This window comes from Myotis lucifugus, unplaced genomic scaffold (genome assembly GCF_000147115.1).
Source record: "Myotis lucifugus unplaced genomic scaffold, Myoluc2.0 scaffold_583, whole genome shotgun sequence".
NCBI lineage: Eukaryota > Metazoa > Chordata > Mammalia > Chiroptera > Vespertilionidae > Myotis > Myotis lucifugus.
Window position 1 is genome coordinate 407,930 of NW_005871631.1, and position 18,324 is coordinate 426,253.

The window sequence follows — 18,324 nt, forward strand, 5'->3', positions numbered from 1 at the left end:
CGGAGGAGCCGAAACCGGTTTGGCTCAGTGGATAGAGCATCGGCCTGCGGACTGAAAGGTCCCAGGTTCGATTCCGGTCAAGGGCATGTACCTGGGTTGCTGGCACATCCCCAGTAGGAGATGTGCAGGAGGCAGCTGATCGATGTTTCTAACTCTCTATCTGTCTCCCTTCCTCTCTGTAGAAAATCAATAAAATATATTTTAAAAATAAATAATAAAAAAAAAAGAAAGCAGAGGAGCTGGGATTCGAACCTGGCTCCAGAATCCGCGCGCTCAATCGCTCTGCACATAGTAGGAGTTCTCGAAGTAGTTTATTGTTGGGGGGTGAGCTCCAGACCTCTGCACGCGCGGCGCCGCTTCCAGCCGCTATCCTCACTTTCCACAAGTCCCGCCCCGGACTCGGCCCCGCCCCGCCCGCCCCTCCCACGGGAGCGGCCCCTCCTTCCCCGCCTGGGCGGAGCCGGCGCGGGATCCGGGTGGCTGCGGGCTGCAGCGGCGGTGGCAGAGGCTGCGGGGTCGGGGTCGCGGTCGCGGTCGCGGTCGAGGCCGCAGTGAGTTCGGAGGCGGAAACCCCGCGGGCAACGACCCACTCGAGGTGACCCCCTCGGAGGGAGCGCACCTCGCCCCGCACCTCCGCGTCCCATCAGGTCTGGGGGGGACCAGGGGGTTGGGGGAGGCCCCGGGGGAACAGAGGCGGGCAGCGGGGGACGCCTCTTCCCTCGCCCCCACCCAGCTGGGCTCCTCGGAGAACGAGAATGGGACGCGGGCGGCTCCGGGAGCCCCGCTGGGAACGGGAGATGGGACCATATGGTGATGGGAGGACGCTCCAGAGCTACCCTGCACCGGCTGGGGCCCCCCAAACCCAGCGGAGAGGGAAGGGGCCAGATCCCGGGACCCTTACCAAGTGCGGGGCGAGGGAGGATGGGGCCTGCTGACAGGTGGGCTGGGGGTGGGGCGGGGACGGGGCCCCAGCCTGGCAGCCCTGCCCAGCTTGGGGAAAGGCTTCCTGTCTCTTGTCTTCCCCTCAAACTCGTTCTCCCGGAACATGGGGTGGGGCTGAGGGCTGGGCAGAAAGGGGGGCCGGCTGTGTCCTTTAAAATGGAAAGAAGCCCCACAGGCAGTTGAGAAAGAGCTTTGCGAGGTGTGTCCCCCGCTCACCCAGGTCTTCTGGAACCTCCCTGTGTGGCTCAGGGGGCGGCGGTAGACAGCTGGGGCAGCTGAGATCTAGGGAGGCCCCGAGGGCTGAGCGGCTGTCCTGGGCCCAGGTGAGGCAGCCCCGCTGTGGGGACACGATGCCAGGAAGGACAGGACCAGGAGTGGCGGTCCTGGCAGTAGGGTTCCTGATGATTAGGTGGCTGGGGTGGTTTCCTTCTGTTTGAGGACCATCACCCCAGCCTCCCTGGGCTGGGGCTGGACTGAGTCAGCTCTATCCAGAACGAAATGGGCCCGGCCCCTTTGACAAACAGGAGGTGGCAGTACCCACTGCCCGGGCAGAGGGCAGAGCTCGGCTTATCCCTGGGCTGAACCTACTGAAATCCCCTCCCCTGGGGATTAAGCTCAGCTTGGATGGGGGCAGGGCAGGCACCCTGGTGGTGGCTGACACCTGCCAAAGTCAACACCCAGCCTGCAGGGGGAAGGGGGGGCTCTATCCAGCTGGCAGGCCCCCTCCCCCAGCTCACACCTGGGCCACACTGGCTGCTCACCAGGGGGCAAAGTCCACACCTGCACCTTCGCAGGGTCTGGTTCCTCAGCGGCCAGAGGAGGCCCCCATGCGCCCCCCAACCTGGGCCCTTGCGTTTGCCAAACATCCCCCTTTTCTGAGTCCTGCAGAGAGCAACTGATGCATCCTGAGTCGCTTGGCCTCCAAGTGGCAGAAGCGGGATTTGAACCCAGGTTACTTGTCTTTTGTTTCCCTGCAGGGCTCCAGGCCTCCCCCACAGGAGGCTTCCCCCCAGGATGGCATCAGCGGGAGACCCCCCCACCAGCCCCCGTGATGCAGCAGACCAGAACTTCGACTACATGTTCAAGCTCCTGCTCATTGGCAACAGCAGCGTGGGCAAGACGTCCTTCCTGTTCCGCTACGCAGACGACTCCTTCACACCCGCCTTCGTCAGCACCGTGGGCATTGACTTCAAGGTCAAGACCGTCTACCGCCACGACAAGAGGATCAAGCTGCAGATCTGGGTGGGCCCTGCCGCTGTTCCTGGGCCTGCGGGACGCCCATGGGAAGGTGTAGGGCTGTGGGAAGGGGTCCCGAGTGAGAGAGGAGCCCAGAGTCGGGGAGGGGGCCTGGAGTAGGTGTGAAGAGTAGGGGAGTATTATCTGTGAGGCGAATTCATCAGGACGAGAGGATGCGCCCTGCCCTGTGAGGTCTGACGGCGAGTCAGCAGTAACCCAAGGCAGTTAGAAGTCCTAGTGACTAATGGGAAAGGGATTTAGGTACGTCTCAGGTGTGAGCCCAGAGGCCCCCACTGAGCCCGCCAGGTGTCAGAGCCATCCTCACCCCCACCCCACCCCCAGGGTGCAGCCGTTGGTAACAATTGTCAGGGTAACGAGCGCCAGGTGTGTGCATCAAGAGGGTCCCCTCTAGCCCAGGTGGCTCCTGTTTGTGGTCATTACGTTGGTTCTTGGAGATGAGGTCAAAGGGGCTTATAAGTCTGTGAGAGGCACCGACCCCTCAGACTGGGAATTCCTCAAGCTCAGGGTCATGTCTCTCCCATCAGACATGGAGGCAGGCCCATGTTTCTCTCATCAGACTGGGGCAGTGGGGGCAGGCCCTGCAGGGGTGCGGTGACCCTTCCCTAGTCGGCTGACCCCACTGTTTCCCCAGGACACAGCCGGGCAGGAACGCTACCGGACGATCACCACAGCCTACTACCGGGGAGCCATGGGCTTCCTGCTCATGTACGATGTCGCCAACCAGGAGTCCTTTACCGCCGTGCAGGACTGGTGAGTGCTTGCTGCCTACTGATCCCCTGACCTTTGCCCTCTCCCCGAACCCCAAATCTCTGGCCTCACAGCCCTCAAACTCCACAGGGCCACCCAGATCAAGACCTACTCCTGGGACAATGCTCAGGTCATCCTCGTGGGGAACAAGTGTGACCTGGAGGATGAGCGTGTCGTGCTTGCGGAGGACGGCCAGAGGCTCGCCGATGACCTTGGTGAGTGCCCGGCTGGGCTGTAGGCCCTGGACTTCCCAGAACAAGCCCCCATCCGCACGCTCAGATCCCAGGTCCAACCACAGTCTCCAACCCTTTGCTCTTTGAGGATCTGGCCAGAAAAATGCCCACATGTATGCCACCTTCTCCACTTAATTCCAGGGGGTTCACCCATTGATCCCCCTCCCTGACCGCTGCCGCCCTAGGAACCCAGACTCAGAAAACTGTTTCTGGACATTTACCCCACAAACATCCTCACCCACGTGGGAAGCGGCGAGTGTGTCAAATTGCAGTTCTGCTGGTGGCAGGGGAACCTTGGCAGCCTCCCAGGTGTCTCGCACATAAAGCATATTCACGTGGCAAAATGCTGTGCGGCCGTGAACATGGCAAGGTTTCTGGGTTGTGTGGCTAAGAGGTAAAAGCAAACTGCACAACAGTGGCTGTGGCTGCTTCCTTTAGTTCAGGCAGCGGTCAGCAAACATTTGCTTAAAGGGCCAGAGAGGAAATGTTTTTGGTCGTCGGGCCTCTCACAACTATTCAATTCTGCCTGAAAGCAGCCATAGACAATACATCAAGGAATGAGTCTGACTGCCAGGAAAACGTTATTTACAAAACAGGCCACGGGCCAGATTTGGCCTGCATTCTGAAGTTGGCCAACACCGGCATTCGTGTATAAATAAAAAGGATGAGAATAAGAACATATACTTAAGTTTGCCTAAAGCAGCGGTTCTCAACCTGTGGGTCGCGACCCCTTTGGCGGTCGAACGACCCTTTCACAGGGGTCGCCTAAGACCATCCTGCATATCAGATACTTACATGACGATTCATAACAGTAGCAACATGACAGTTATGAAGTAGCAACGAAAATAATTTTATGGTTGGGGGTCACAACATGAGGAACTGTATTTAAAGGGCCAGAAGGTTGAGAACCACTGGCCCAAAGGCACTCTGGGAGGATACGGAAGGATCTAGTCACAGACGTGACTTTTGTGTCTGAAAACTGGGTGGCTGGAAACCAGGGTGGGAGGGGGACTCTTCAGTTTATCTCTTTGGAGCAGGTGATGAATGAATTATCTATTCAAAACTTAAGCTCAATGAAGCCGAAACCGGTTTGGCTCAGTGGATAGAGCGTCGGTCTGCGGACTGAAGGGTCCCAGGTTCGATTCCGGTCAAGGGCATGTACATGGGTTGTGGGCACATCCCCAGTAGGAGATGTGCAGGAGGCAGCTGATCGATGTTTCTCTCTCATCGATGTTTCTAACTCTCTATCTCTCTCCCTTCCTCTCTGTAAAAAATCAATAAAATATATTTAAAAAAAAAAACAAAAAACAAAAAAACTTAAGCTCAATGAAGACCTTGTCCTGGAATATTCTAGTATTCTAGACTCCCCCAGGACTTTCCTTAAAGGGACGTGGTGTAACTACTGTAGGGTAGGGCGTGTTAAGGACCCAGAATCAAGCTAGAATCCCGGTCTGCAACCCACTGCGGTGTGACCGAGGGCACAGGGCCTCCCTTTCTCACCTAGGAAACAGGTGAAACCGTGTCTACTTCATAGGCTATTAGAAGGATTAAATAGGCAAACGCTGGCCTCGGTTGAACATTAACTTGTATTATTTCTCAGTCGCTTTGTGATCTTGTACCGGTGACTCCAGCTCTCTGGGTCTGCACTTCCCTGTGTGTCGAATGGAGATAGTAACAGTCCACCTCACTGAGTTATCGGGAGGACTGAATGAGCTACGACATGTGAAGCAGTGATAGGCACATCTGCGTGTTAGCTGGCATGACTGGGAACTACTGTTGATGCTTGCATAGAAAACCCTAAGCACCTGGTGGCCCACCAAGTCTGAAATATTTACTCTCTGGCCCTTTCCAGAAAAAGTCCTAGGACCCCTGGACTATAATGGTCCCCTTTCTCTTTTTTCTTGCCATCAATTTGTTGGAGAAACTGGGTCTTTGTTCTATGGAATATCTTCCATTTGAGGTCTGGCTCTTTGCTCCCTCGTGGTGTCGCTTAACCTGCTCCTCTGTCCCTCGTGTTTTCTGGGAACTCTAGCCTGGGCTCACTTCCTGGGGAGTCCTCTCGTGGGCTAGGGCACTTGTGGGTGTCGCCCACACCTTCTTGCAGAGACATCTAGTGACAGGGCTGAGGGGAGACTTCCCACTCTGTCATTAAGTTTAAAATACCAGAGTACAAAGCAGAAGATGGAATTTAATCTTAATTTTGTAAAAAAAAAAACACACAAAAAAACTTAACCCCCCCACACACAACCTACAAACCCAAACTTAACAATTATGTATTAGTATTTTTAAAATTAATTTTTTATTGATTTCAGAGAGGAAGGGAGAGGAAGAGAGAGAAATAGAAACATCAGTGATGAGAGAGAATCACTGATTGGCTGCCTCCTTCAGGACTCCTACTGGGGATCGAGCCTGCAACCCAGGCATGTGCCCTTGACCGGAATTGAACCTGGGCCCTTTGAGTCTGCAGTCTGATGCTCTACCCACTGAGCCAAACCGGCTAGGGCTATATTTGTATTTTTAAAAGTAGAAAGCTACATATCAAACACCAGTAGTAATTGTGTCTGGGTGATGAAACTACAAATGGCTTTCATATTTGTCTTGATACTTTTCAGCAGTTTCTAGCTTTCTCTAGCAAATATTTATGCTGAAAAAAAAGATATTTAAAAAAAGGAACTCAAATTGAGGGAAGCCACGCATATTTGAAGGAAATGCCAGGTTTGCCCAGGAAGACAGTGGGGTGCCATTGATGATCGCCAGGTTCAGAGTAGAAGGTCTGAGTTCATATCCTGCCTCTAGCATTCATTCGTCATTCATTCATTCATCATTCATCCATTCATCCCGTCATTGAGCAAGTAGTTCCCTAATGCCTGCTCTGTGCCGGGCACTGGCTGCAGAGTGGGCAAGGCAGACAGAAATCCTGCCCTCTTGGAGCTGGTGGTCCAGTAGCAGAGACGGATAGGAAACCTATAATCACAGACCTAACTATTTAATTACAATTACATTTTTATAGAGCAGCATGACAAGTGCCGGGGCAGAGGCCCACTTACCCTGTGCTGTGTGTAATGTTTGTTTGAATTCCTGGCCCACCTTGGCAGGTGTGGCAGGTGGGGACACATCGGGGACCTTTCAGGGATAGTTCTCTGCAGGCAGATTCTTAACCAAACTTTTAGGGGTGCAGGAAGGATCGTCTTGTACACCCTTATTTTCAGGTTGACTGGTACTTTTTGTAGCTGAGGAGCCTTAAGCAAAGCATTTGTTTCACCTCCCACCTTTGGGAGGGCAAGCAAGTTAATATGGTCACTAAGAATATACTCAAAGCTACCTCACATCCTCCCACCCCAGGAGTCAGCCAGCCAAGACCCAAGGTGGTACAATAGGAATATTTATTATTCTTTCTTTCTTGAGCCAAACCGGTTAGGGCTTTCTTTATATTAAAAATATTTATTTAATATTAACTGTTGTTCAAGCAAGGCAGCCTGGGTGTGAACCCTGGCCCTGCCACGTGTTACCTGTGTGAATTTTAAATGAGCGACTTTCCCTCTCTGTGCCTCAGTCTCCTCACCTATAAAATGGGTTATAATAGGATGAACCTCAGAGCATCATTAAAGATGTTTATTTATGCAAAGCGCTTAGAAAAGTGCCTGACACATAGTAAACATGATATAAGCACTTATTATTATTATTAATTATTATTATTATCACCATTACCATTTTTAGTGCATTCTATAGGCCAGGAACTTATCACACACTCTCCACAGACACTGGGGAACCCGACAGGGACGGCAGACTGGTAGCCGCCCAGGCTGAAGCCAGTCTTCAGCTCTGTTTTACTTGGTCTGAAGCACATTTTCCAGAACATTTCTGAAGTCGAGATAAATTCCTAGTTCTGTGGGCAGCCTTGCGGTACCTTCCTCGGCAGTACAATTGCATGGAAGGTAAGTCGAAGCCACCCGTGGGTACCCATCCCTCTAGGCACCACAATGTTACTCCCTGGACTCTTGCAGCCACTGCCCTGGGACAAAGAGCTTCTTAGGGTAGTTCAGAGCAGGGCTTCTGTCACAGGTTTTTTGTTTGTTTGTTTTTTATTTCAGAGAGGAAGGGAGAGGGAGAGAGAGATAGAAGCATCAATGATGAGAGAGAATCATTGATCAGCTGCCTCCTGCATGCCCCCCACTGGGGATTGAGCCTGTAACCTGAGCAGGCGCTCCTGATGGGAATCGAACCCGGGACCCTTCAATCCGCAGGCCGACGCTCTATCCACGGAGCCAAACCAGCCAGGACTATCACAGGTTTTTAGGAACATGGTTCCCATTTTATAGACAAGCCCACTGAGGCTCAGAGAGACTAAGGCACTCAGCCAAGGTCCCATAGCTGCTTAACAGACAGAAGTGGGCTTGGAACCCAGATTTGGATGATGCCACAGCCCAACCTATGCCTTGCAGGGTCTCACAGGTGTCCCCACTTATGTCCGTCCAGGTTTCGAGTTCTTCGAGGCCAGTGCCAAGGAGAATATCAACGTGAAGCAGGTCTTCGAGCGCCTGGTGGATGTCATCTGTGAGAAAATGAATGAGTCCCTGGATCCCAGCTCCAGCCCGGGCAGCAATGGGAAAGGCCCCGCCTTGGGAGATGCCCCACCTCCCCAGCCTAGCAGCTGTAGCTGCTAGAGAGGGTACCCAACCCCCACCCACCCCCTCCTGCCTGGGCAGGGAATGTGACTGAGGCATGAGCCACAAGGGCTATTTTCAAGCTCAGGGCGCCCCCCTTCCCTCCTGTCAGCTGTCAGCTGCCCCTCACTGCCCGCATGGCTCGTTTCCTCACGATAGCCGCCAGCTGCCCAAGCAGCCCCTGTCGCAAGCTCCAGACCCCAGGACTCTGCATGAGAGGCAGGGTCTGGGGATGTTGACATGCACGTGCTTGCTGCCTTCCGGTGTTTCAGCGGGCGCACATGGGCAGCCTGTGGGGCTTCCACAGTGCCTTCTGGGTTCGAGCCATTGTCCACATCCGTCCTGTGCTGGGCCTTGTCTGGAGTTCACGAGCTGCTGAAGGGGTTAGCCTTCTTCCTCCCGCCATGCGGGTTCTCCGAGTTCATCCTTGGAGATGGGGAAGGAGGCTCCTTGCTCGGGGTCCCCTGCTCTGATCCCGAGCCTGCCCGTCGATCTCTGATCTCAAGGCTCCAAGGTGGGGAGGTGACTTTGGCCCTGGTAGACCCCTCCCTTCTGGCCTGCAGATCCTCTGTCTGTGAGAACAGTATTAAAGCAGCTTTTCCTGTTGGGGAGGGATAGGGGGTCAGAACCCCCTGGCTTTGGGGACCCCGAAGTGCCTTCTGAGTTTCCCCAGAATTCCGCATCACCACGACCCTGCCACTGTTTTGGCTAATCCATGGTGCCCCGATCCGGGATTGAGTTCTGGAATGAGGTACCGTGTTAAGCCAGGCAGAGAATCGCCAAGCCCCTGGCCTTACCATTTGGGGCTTTTTGCCAGGAGTTAACCTCAGAGCCAGGAGCCCCGGCCCTCCCGCCCAAACCTGCCTCCCTGGGCCCATTTGGTGATGTTTTAAGCAAGGTCTTTCCACATCTCACATCCGGCTAGAGAAGGAAATTGAGCAATGTTCCCATAGCCCTCTCTTGCTGGTGACTTTCTGCTGTAAGGACTTGGGCTTCTTTCACCTGAGCACCGGTTGAAGACCCAGGGTCCGCGTCCTGAGCCATGTCATCGGTGGGGCCCAGAGATGGGACCTCTTTTTGCTAACGGAGGAATCACTCTCAGGAATGTTTGGGGTTTGGGCTGGAGGAGTGAGAGGGTAGGGCTGTGTAACTGCGGCTGCCTCTTGCACTTCATGATACAGCTTGGGAGTGGCAGGCCGATGGGGGATGGGCTGGGGTCAGTCTCCCTGGGTGAGGCTCGGGTTCCCAGCTGCCCCGGGCTCCTGCTGCGGGAGGTTATGTGCAGTTTGGGGATCTACCCTCTTCACACGCACCCCGTACAGCTCAGTGGCCCTTTCTGCCCTGGAACACCAACCGACACCCCATAACTTGACAGACACTGTGAGGACAGCCTGCACCGATAGTTTGTGTCCCCAATCCTACTGTCCCAGCCCCTGCTGGCAAGACAACCTCCTGTAGCCTTAAAGGTCTCCGCCTCCTCCGCTGCGGTATGGGGAAGGCCTGGTTCAAGTTTAAGATTAGCTCCCGCCTTTCTGGAAACTCTAGATAGAACCTGTTTCTAGAGGGCCCTACGTGCCCCGTATCCGGGTCTGCCCTGAGACTGTCAGAGTGAGGATATCTTTGTACACCAACAAGTTAAACGACTGGCGAAAGGACCAAGCTTTGGGAGACACACGAAGTGAGAAGATCTGAAATCAGAAATGTTCCTTGCTTTAACATAAAAGTGAAATTAAATTAGTTAAAAGTCTTCTTAAGTTGCACCACGGGCTGTCAAGATGTCACTGGCCGGTCCATTCTCGCCGAGCTGCTGCCAGGAAAAACGGTGGGTCAAGAGGGACCAGCCTATTACCACGGCCGTGTGATGCAGCGATGGCCGCATCGTGTATCTGACTCGGTCTAAGCTTTCTGTGTGCACAGAGTTTTTCAACCGTTCAGCTTCAAGTAACAACCGAGACAGCTGCCGCCGGGTTCTCTCAAGTCTGGGACGCACGTAGGAGCAGAATATGTATTTTTGTTTCTTCTAAAAATAATGCAAGTTTTTATTTCATGACGTTTGGGGGGGGGGGGAGTGTTCGCTCAAGATAGCCTCTGGGGAACCGAAATTGATGTCCTCCCGGGTCACTGAGGGCAGGGAGGCTTGTTGAGTTTACAAACAAAAATAAACCAAAGGCTGTGGGAAAACCACCCCCCAGCTGCCGGGAGCCGGCCGGGAGCCCTCGCCTGAGGCTGGGTCCTGCCTGGGTGCTGTCCCTTCTTACCATTTGCTTTTAGCAACTTGTCTTTCCACAGGCAGTTCGGTGGGAAACTGCCATGATTGCTGTGGTTTAGGGTTCTGCTTTCTTTTTTTTTCCTGGCTTCTCTGGGGGTCATGTTCTTGTGTCATTCTCTCCAACTAAACTTAGAAAAACAAGCAAAGGGTGAAATTTGGTCTCCGTGTGGAAGCGCTAATTCTGCTAACTGGCTTCTTCTCCCCCATGATCCCAAAACACTACGGAGAGAGCCCTCGGCCTGCTCACTTCTGCCCTGGATGTGGCTCTCCTGCGTAAGCGATTCTTTGATGACCATTGGAAAGACGTTGCACTTTTCTCCACACGAAAAAACAATTAAAGCCATTGTGCCCAGATGCAGTTGTTTTTTTATTTCCATTAGTGAAATGCGACTTCCAGGAAGAGGGCAGTTGACTCACAGCCAAGCAGAGGGTTGAGGGCCATGCGGTTGTAGCAGATCCCGCGTGAGTCCAGGGTGGCTCGGGCCTGGGGCTGTCTAGCGGGAACTCCAGGCCACCGCTTTGGCCCTGGAAACTGCCTCTGCCTGGAGGGCAGAGAGGATAATGTTGCTCCAACTAATGCAACTAGGAAGGCCTGTCCCCCACCACAGCCGCCAGGGGGCGCCTGTGAGCACCCGAGTCTGGTCACATCCCTCTGCTCAGAACCCTCCATGGCTCCCACCCGCCTGGGAGTAAATGCCAAAGTCTCCCTGTGTCCTACAAGGTGCTGCCTGACCTCATCAGCCACCTCCTTGCTCTCAACTTTTCCCACCTGCCTTGCTCCAGTCATATTGACCTCCTAGCTGCTATTTGAACACACCAGGCCCCTGCCTCAGGGCCCTCGCATTAGCTGTTCCTCTGCCTGGAACTCTCCTACCCCAGGTAGTCGCAAAGCTCCCCTCTCTCACTTCCTCTTTCAGGTCTTTCCACAAATTTCACCTTCTCCTTCTGCACCCCTCCCCCTACTTCCCTCACAATTTAGTACTTTAGTACTGCAACCCCTCCTTCCCATAGCCCCTAGAATATAAAGTACTATTTCATTTAACTTCAATAAGTATCTCCTCCAATAGTGTCAGCTAAAGGTAGGGATTTAAAAATATTTCACTGCCACCCCCAGCTCTGTTCTGTCTCCTACAATAAAAAAGAAATACTTGGTCTTTGTCCCTGGTTCCTAGCACACATCTCTTAAAACCGTTATCTCCGGAGTGTCTTTTGTATGTTACCCAGAGGACTGGGGGAGCGGGTGGTAGCTTCAGGATGGGAGTTGGTCTCCAGAAAGACCAAGCCATGGTTAGAGTGTTGGCACTGTCAGTCCTGCCCCCTGACCTGGGAGAAGTGGGGCTGGAGATAGAGTGAATCGCCAATGGCCAACGATTTAATCAATCACGTCTTTGTAAGGAAACCGCCATGAAAACCCTAAACTATGGAAGAACTTCCGGGTTGGTGAACACATGGCCATGCTGGGAGGGTGGTACGCCCAGAGAAGGCATGGAAATCCCACACCCCTCCCCCATACCTTGTCCTGTGCATCTCTTCCGTCTCACCGTTCCTGAGTTGTAGCTTTTATTTATATTTTTATTTTTTTTTATTTATTTATTTTTATTTTTTTTTTAATATATTTTATTGATTTTTTACAGAGAGGAAGGGAGAGAGATAGAGAGTTAGAAACATCGATGAGAGAGAAACATCGATCAGCCGCCTCCTGCACATCTCCCACTGGGGATGTGCCCGCAACCCAGGTACATGCCCTTGACCGGAATCGAACTTGGGACCTTTCAGTCCGCAGGCCGATGCTCTATCCACTGAGCCAAACCGGTTTTGGCTTATTTATATTTTTAAATATGTTTTTATTCCGAGTTGTAGCTTTTGTAATAAATGTAATAACGGGTCAAATGCTTTCCTGAGTTTTGTGAGTCATTCTAGTTATCAAACCTGAAATGGAAGGAAGAAGGCGGGAAACCCCTGGCTGTAACCAGCTCAGAAGTGTGTCTCACCTGGGGACATAATTCTTGCCACTGGCATCTGAGATGGGGGCAATCCTGTGAGACTGAGCCCTTAAACCTGTGGCTTCTGATGTGGGCTCTGGGTAGTTAGTTTCAGAATTGAATTGAATTGTAGGACCCCGGTTGATGCCTGCAGATTTGCTTCATATGGAAAATCCCCACATATTTGGTGTCAGAAGTGTGAGTACAAACAGTTTGTTTCTGACATGCAGCAGGCACTGTACAGATGTTTGTTCAGTGAATGAATGAACTGCAGAGCCGGAGTGAGCTAGGTCCAAAGACTTGCATATGGTAGCAGGATTCTCATCCCTGCTCTCTGTGCCTTCTCTCTGTAGCCTCGACCCTGTGAGGTGGCCCCCTCTGAACCGTGTGAGTCGGGGGGACAAGGGTGGGGGCTGTGGGGATGGTGGAAGCTACTCTTTCCTGATAACCCTAGTTAACTTCCCCAAACCAGGTCTCTTGGCCACCTGGGTCCCAGTCCATGCCTGAACCAATGACTGAGGTCGAGACCGATGAAACGTGCTGATTGGCTGGCTGGGAGTATTTGCCTGCCCCTAACTTAGGGACAGAAATCTGAGAGGTGGGCTGGTTCAAAGAAAGCTAGGTGTGTTTTACTGAGTGGCAGTTGATTGCACCAATAGCAAATAGGACTGTGCCCATTTTATTATCCTCCCCAAAGAAAGATGGAAACATTAGATAAATTACCATTGGCAACCCCCAGTGGAAGAATCCATTCAGTCTGCTATGGTCACTGGATGAAACCCTGGTTTTATTGATTCTCAGCAGTGTCCATGGCCACCCCTTAATTGGGTAAATGTAATAAGTCCCCATGCCCAGGCCACAGCCCAGTCCAATTAAATCAGAAGATGGAGAGATGGTGTAACCACAGAACCAGTTCAAACGGGTCCTATCCTGTTTCTAATGTCAACTGATGGATGTTGGTGCCGATTCAACAACAATAGGAATCCCCAGTCGGGGTGTGGTGAAGAAAGAAATTACACAGTGCAAAGCACCTCAATTGTGATACAGCACAGCTGTGAGGCAGCCCTGGGGCCAGGCCACCCTCCAACTAGGCGGCTCTGCCCCTGGCTGGTCTGCACTGGTCCGCTGTGTGGTCAGCTCTGTGCTGCAGTGACCTGCCCACTGCCTTCTGGCCTGTTCTGTTCCTTTCAGCCTTAGGTGGAAAGGAGAGGGTGCTCCCAGAGCCGCAGGAGAGCTGGCTTATATAGACACAAGTCCCCACCCCTGGTCCCTGATTGGTGTGTCCTCATGCAAACGAGGGCTCCACATCCTCGGCAGTTTGATTGGTCCAAAAGGCACTGTCCTAATTGGTCAGAATAGAACTGCTCTAGTTGACCGGACCTTTGCAGCTCCAGTTGGATGGGGAAAGCCTCAGTCCTATGGGTTGAAATAGGATTCCAGGAACTCCTTCATCAGGGCTGGCTCAGGTGGCAGAAGCAGTACAGGCAGGCGAGTCAGTGCAGAGGCAAGCAGTTCAGTGCAGACTTCTCCCTGGAGTGCAGTTTGTGTGAGAGGCTCCTGTGTAGAAACGGCTGCCAGGCTCTGTTTTTAAAATTTTGAGCCCAGTTAGGAACCCTTGTTAGTAGGTATCTTCGTTCTCAGGATTCGCACCAACAGGACCCAGAACCAAAGACCAAAGTTTGAACCTCGATATACCCCTTGTGCGTACCCCTTGTGAACCCTTCGCTGCTCCCCCCGCAGAAACAAAGGACCAGGACAAGATCGGAACCTGATGAAACCCTTTCAGAAGCAAAGGGCCTGTTGTCCAGGAAGATCTGGTGTTGAAACATCTTGCATTATTTATTCATTTTTATTTATTGATTTTTAGAGACAGAAAGGAAGGGAGAGAAAGAGAGTGAGAGAGAGTGAGGGAAACACCAATTTGTTGTTCCACTTATTTACGCACTCATTGGTTGATTCTTGTATGTGCCCTGATTGAACCCATAACCTTGGTATCTCAGGACGACACTCTAACCAACTAAGCTACCTGGCCCCAAGCCCGGGAAGGAGAAGACAGACTTGAGCCTTGCCTCCTGTCTCTTTGCAGGTTGACCTCACAATAAAAGCTTTCTTTTTCCTCCTCAAAAGCTAGTGCCATAGCCCGGTCGGCATGGCTCAGTGGTTGAGCATTGACCTATGAACCAGGAGTTCGCAGTTTGATTCCAGGTCACATGTCTGGGTTTCGGGCTCGATCCCCAGTGTGGTGTATGCAGGAGGCAGCCGATCAGTGATTCTCTGTCATCATTGATATTTCCACCTCTCTCCCTGTAATCAATACAAATATATTTTTAAAAGAAAAAAGGAGAAGCTAGTGCCCTAGCATTGGCTTCTATGTCCATTAGGTCTTGCTTGGTAACCCTGGGGTCCAAGCTTGAGTATTTTGGTAAATTCCCAGGGGGTTCCAGTGTACAGCCAGGGCTGAGAACAAGTGATTTATAGGAAATACAGGGGAGAGAGGAACAAGGTAAAGGCACCACAGGGCAGACACAGCAAAACCAGAAGGTGTGGAATTCCCAGCATTCCACACTCTTCCTGCAACAAATCCAAGGTAGGTGGGGTTGGGAAAAAGGAGGAAATCTAGAGCAGCCGGTTCTCAAAGTGTCTTTCCTGTGTCCGAAACATTGTCTGGGAATGTGTTAGGAATGCAGACCCCTGGCCCTCAAGATCTCCTGAGTCAGAAGCTCTGGTAGAGGGATTGGGTCTTTAACAAAACATCTAGAGCAGTGGTTCTCAACCTTCCTAATGCCGCGACCCTTTAATACAGTTCCTCATGTTGTGGTGACCCCCAACCATAAAATTATTTTCGTTGCTACTTCATAACTGCAATTTTGCTACTGTTATGAATCATAATGTAAATATCTGATATGCAGGATGTATTTTCATTGTTACAAATTGAACATAATGAAAGCATAGTGATTAATCACAAAAACAATATGTAATTATATATGTGTTTTCCGATGGTCTTAGGCGACCCCTGTGAAAGGGTCGTTCGACCCCCAAAGGGGTCGCGACCCACAGGTTGAGAACCGCTGATCTAGAAGATTGCAATGTGTGCTCTGATTTCAGGGCTACTGGGTTCAAATAAAAGGGACGTAGAAGACATGACACACATAACATGTGGAGCTCGTTTGGATCCCAATTCAAAGAAACAAAATGCACAGTGATATTTGGAGCCAATTAGAGGAATTCGATGATGGCCTGTGTGTTTGGTGATGCCAAAGAATGGCTGCTAATTGTCTTAGCTGTTGTCTTAGTCCATTCAAGCTGCTATAACAGAATATCAGACTTGGTGGGTTATAAACAACATTTTTTTCTCACAGTTCTAGAGGCTGGGAAGTTCAAGACCACAGTGCCAGCAGATTACTGTGTCCTCAGATGGAGGGAGGGGTGAGGGAGCTCTTTGGAGTCTCTTTACAAGGGCACTAATCCCATTCATGAGGGCCCCACACTCATGACCTAATCACCTCCTAATGCCATCACCTTGGGGATTAGGTTTCAACATACAAATGTTGGGAAGACACACGTATTCAGTCTGATGTTATAATGGCATTAGGGTTGTGAACACAAATTTATACGTTTTTAAATTTCATTTTAACCTTTATTGTTGAGAGTATTACAGATGTTCCCCTGCTCTCCCCCATTGCCTCCCTTCACCTGGTTCCCTCCTCACTGCAGGTCTTCACCACCTATTGTCTGTGTCCATAGGTAATGCATATATGCATATAAATTATTTGGTTAATCTCTTCTCAGCACCCCACCCCCCTTCCCTCTGAGATTCACCAGTGTGTTCCATGTTTCCATGCCTCTGGTTATATTTTATTCATCAGTTTATTTTGTTCATTAGATTCCTTACTCATTTATTTTTATTTATTTATTATTATTTTTTAAAATATATTTTTATTGGTTTCAGAGAGGAAGGTAGAGGGAGAGATAGAAACATCAATGATGAGAGAGAATCATTGATCAGCTGCCTCCTGCACGCCTCCTATTGGGGATCGAGCCTGCAATGCAGGCATGTACCCTTGACTGGAATCGAACCCGGGACCCTTCAGTCTGCAGGTCGATGCTCTATCCAGTGAGCAAAACCAACCAGGGCTATTTTGATTTTTAGATTCAATTGTTAATAGGCATGCATTTATTGCCATTTTATTGTTCATATTTTTGATATTTTATCTCTTCTTCTTCTTCTTCTTGAAGACCCTTTAACATTTTATGTCATACTAGTTTGGTGGTGATGAACTCCTTTAGCTTTTCCTTATCTGGGAAGTTCTTTATCTGATCTTCAATTCTAAATGATAACTTTGCTGGGTAGAGTAATCTTGGTTGTAGGTCCTTGCTTTTCATCACTTTGAATATTTCTTGCCACTCCCTTCTGGCCTGCAAAGTTTCTGTTGAGAAATCAGCTGAAGTTGTATGGGTGCTCCCTTGTAGGTAGGAAACTGCTTTTCTCTTGCTGCTTATAAGATTCTCTCTTTGTCTTTCACCTTTGGCATTTTAATTATGATGTGTCTTGGTGTGGGCCTCCGCCCCTCCTATTAGTCTCGATGTACTTTCTTCTTTACTTCTCTAGTTGTAGGACTTCTGTTCAGCCAGTTTTCAGGCAGTTCTCAATGATGGCTGTTCTGTATTGTATTGTAATTTCGATGTGGTTGTGCAAGGTGGCAAGTACCTGTGTTTATGTTTGCTGCCAGCTTGGTTCTCCTCAAAAACATATTTTAAAAAAAGAGAGAGAGAGAAAGGGATAATGAAACAAATAATGTCAAATTCTTGGTGATTGCTGAGTCCTGGTTAGGAGTACATGGGGGTTTCTTTGGACAAGTTATCTTTTGTGAATATTTTTAAAAAATATATTTTATTGATTTTTTACAGAGAGGAAAGGAGAGAGATAGAGAGTTAGAAACATCGACCAGCTGCCTCCTGCACACCCCCTACTGGGGATGTGCCCGCAAGCAAGGTACATGCCCTTGACCGGAATCGAACCTGGGACCCTTCAGGCCGACGCTCTCTCCACTGAGCCAAACCGGCCAGGGCTTTTGTGAATATTTTTTTTTTTCACATAATAATTTACCAAACAAGACAGCTGCATGTGAACTAAAATCATTGCCAGCTAGTATGAAAAATAAAGCGAAGGAAAAAACAAAACAAAAGAAAAATAACTAAATAAAGCGAAGGGGAAAGGAGTCGGGATGACAGAAGTTTCCCCAAACTTTTATTATCAATCTCCCTTAAAAACAAACAAAACAGTGAGTTCCACAGAGAAACAAAAACGAGACCACATCTCCAACAGCCAGGTGTGCCCAGGTGTCCTGTCCTCCCAGGTCTGTCAGCCCAGCTTCACAAACAGCAACAAGGTGGTAAGAACTCCTGGCAGCTGAAATGGAAGAAAGAAAGATTGAACCAACTTGAGGGACTTCTGGAACGGGAATCAAGTTGGATACCCAGAGATGGGTAGCATCGTGTTCCGGAAGCGGCAGGGGCAGGGTTACACGTGGCCTCCGGGTCCTCAGGCCACGTGGAGGTCATTTGGACCCGTTCACATCGCTTCGGTGGGGGGTACAGGTGGAGGCCTTTAAGGATGCACAGCCGTCATTCTCCCTTTGCTTCCCCCTCCCCCCCCCCCCATCTTATCTCCACCCTCTTCTGTTCTCCCCCGGGTCCTGAAAACTACATTTCCCAGAAACCCCTGCCTTCTTCCTTCCTGTTAGATTTGGCCAATAGGAAGCACCAATGAGAGGTGGGAGAATGGGGGAAAGTTTGAAGGATTCCCACTCCCTCCTCTCTTCTGCTCATCCTGCACGCTCCAAGCCTGCTCGCCCCAGCGCCTCTGGACTAGGAGAAGTAAAAGCTCCCCAAGCTGCTGGCCCCTGAGTGCCTCAACATCCCCATTTTCCTGAACTCTGCCCACACCTCTGCAGAGGCCCCAGAAGCTACTTTTCTGATCTTTTTTTTTTTCCCAATGACAGTTTACATACAATATTATTTTGTACTAGAGGCCCAGTGCATGAAATTCATGCATGGGAGGGGGTTCCCTCAGCCCAGCCTGAACCCTCTCCAATCCAGGACCCCTCGGGAAATGTCCGACTGCCGGTTTATCTGGCCTAAACCGGCAGCCGGACACCCCTCTCACAACCCGGGACTGCTGGCTCCTAACTGTTCACCTGCCTGCCTGCCTGATTGCCCCTAACTGCCCT

General features: G+C 50.9%; 2 protein-coding genes across 5 annotated transcripts in view; one reads left to right on the plus strand and one right to left on the minus strand.

The window, feature by feature from the left end:
• Positions 1-465: 465 nt before the first annotated feature.
• On the plus strand, positions 466-10,466 carry RAB3D (RAB3D, member RAS oncogene family). 3 transcript variants are annotated; one of them, XM_023745797.1, is made up of 6 exons: positions 466-647; positions 1,920-2,184; positions 2,831-2,949; positions 3,037-3,161; positions 7,656-7,848; positions 10,246-10,466. In XM_023745797.1, exons 2-5 carry the CDS (start codon positions 1,957-1,959, stop codon positions 7,841-7,843), a joined length of 660 nt encoding a protein of 219 aa, XP_023601565.1. In that variant the 5' UTR covers positions 466-647; positions 1,920-1,956; the 3' UTR covers positions 7,844-7,848; positions 10,246-10,466. The 3 variants fall into 3 exon arrangements, with proteins under 3 accessions (XP_023601565.1, XP_023601567.1, XP_023601566.1); XM_023745799.1 differs by having other exon boundaries at positions 7,656-7,733; XM_023745798.1 differs by having other exon boundaries at positions 466-595.
• Positions 10,467-17,456: 6,990 nt separating this feature from the next.
• The window catches only part of TSPAN16 (tetraspanin 16), a 17,706-nt gene continuing 16,838 nt past the window's right edge, over positions 17,457-18,324 (minus strand). For both annotated transcript variants that reach the window (XM_006104572.3, XM_006104571.3), the window contains one exon: positions 17,457-17,504. In XM_006104572.3, the coding sequence (XP_006104634.1) occupies positions 17,457-17,504 (48 nt within the window). The remainder of the gene's footprint in view (positions 17,505-18,324) is intronic.

What these genes read in the sequence shown, in the direction of transcription:
- RAB3D (XM_023745797.1), top strand. Translation starts at nt 1,957, where the DNA reads ATGGCATCAGCGGGAGACCCCCCCACCAGCCCCCGTGATGCAGCAGAC. An exon ending in GGATCAAGCTGCAGATCTGG is followed by an intron (nt 2,185 to 2,830) that starts GTGGGCCCTGCC and finishes CTGTTTCCCCAG; the next exon opens with GACACAGCCGGGCAGGAACG. An exon ending in GAGGCTCGCCGATGACCTTG is followed by an intron (nt 3,162 to 7,655) that starts GTGAGTGCCCGG and finishes ATGTCCGTCCAG; the next exon opens with GTTTCGAGTTCTTCGAGGCC.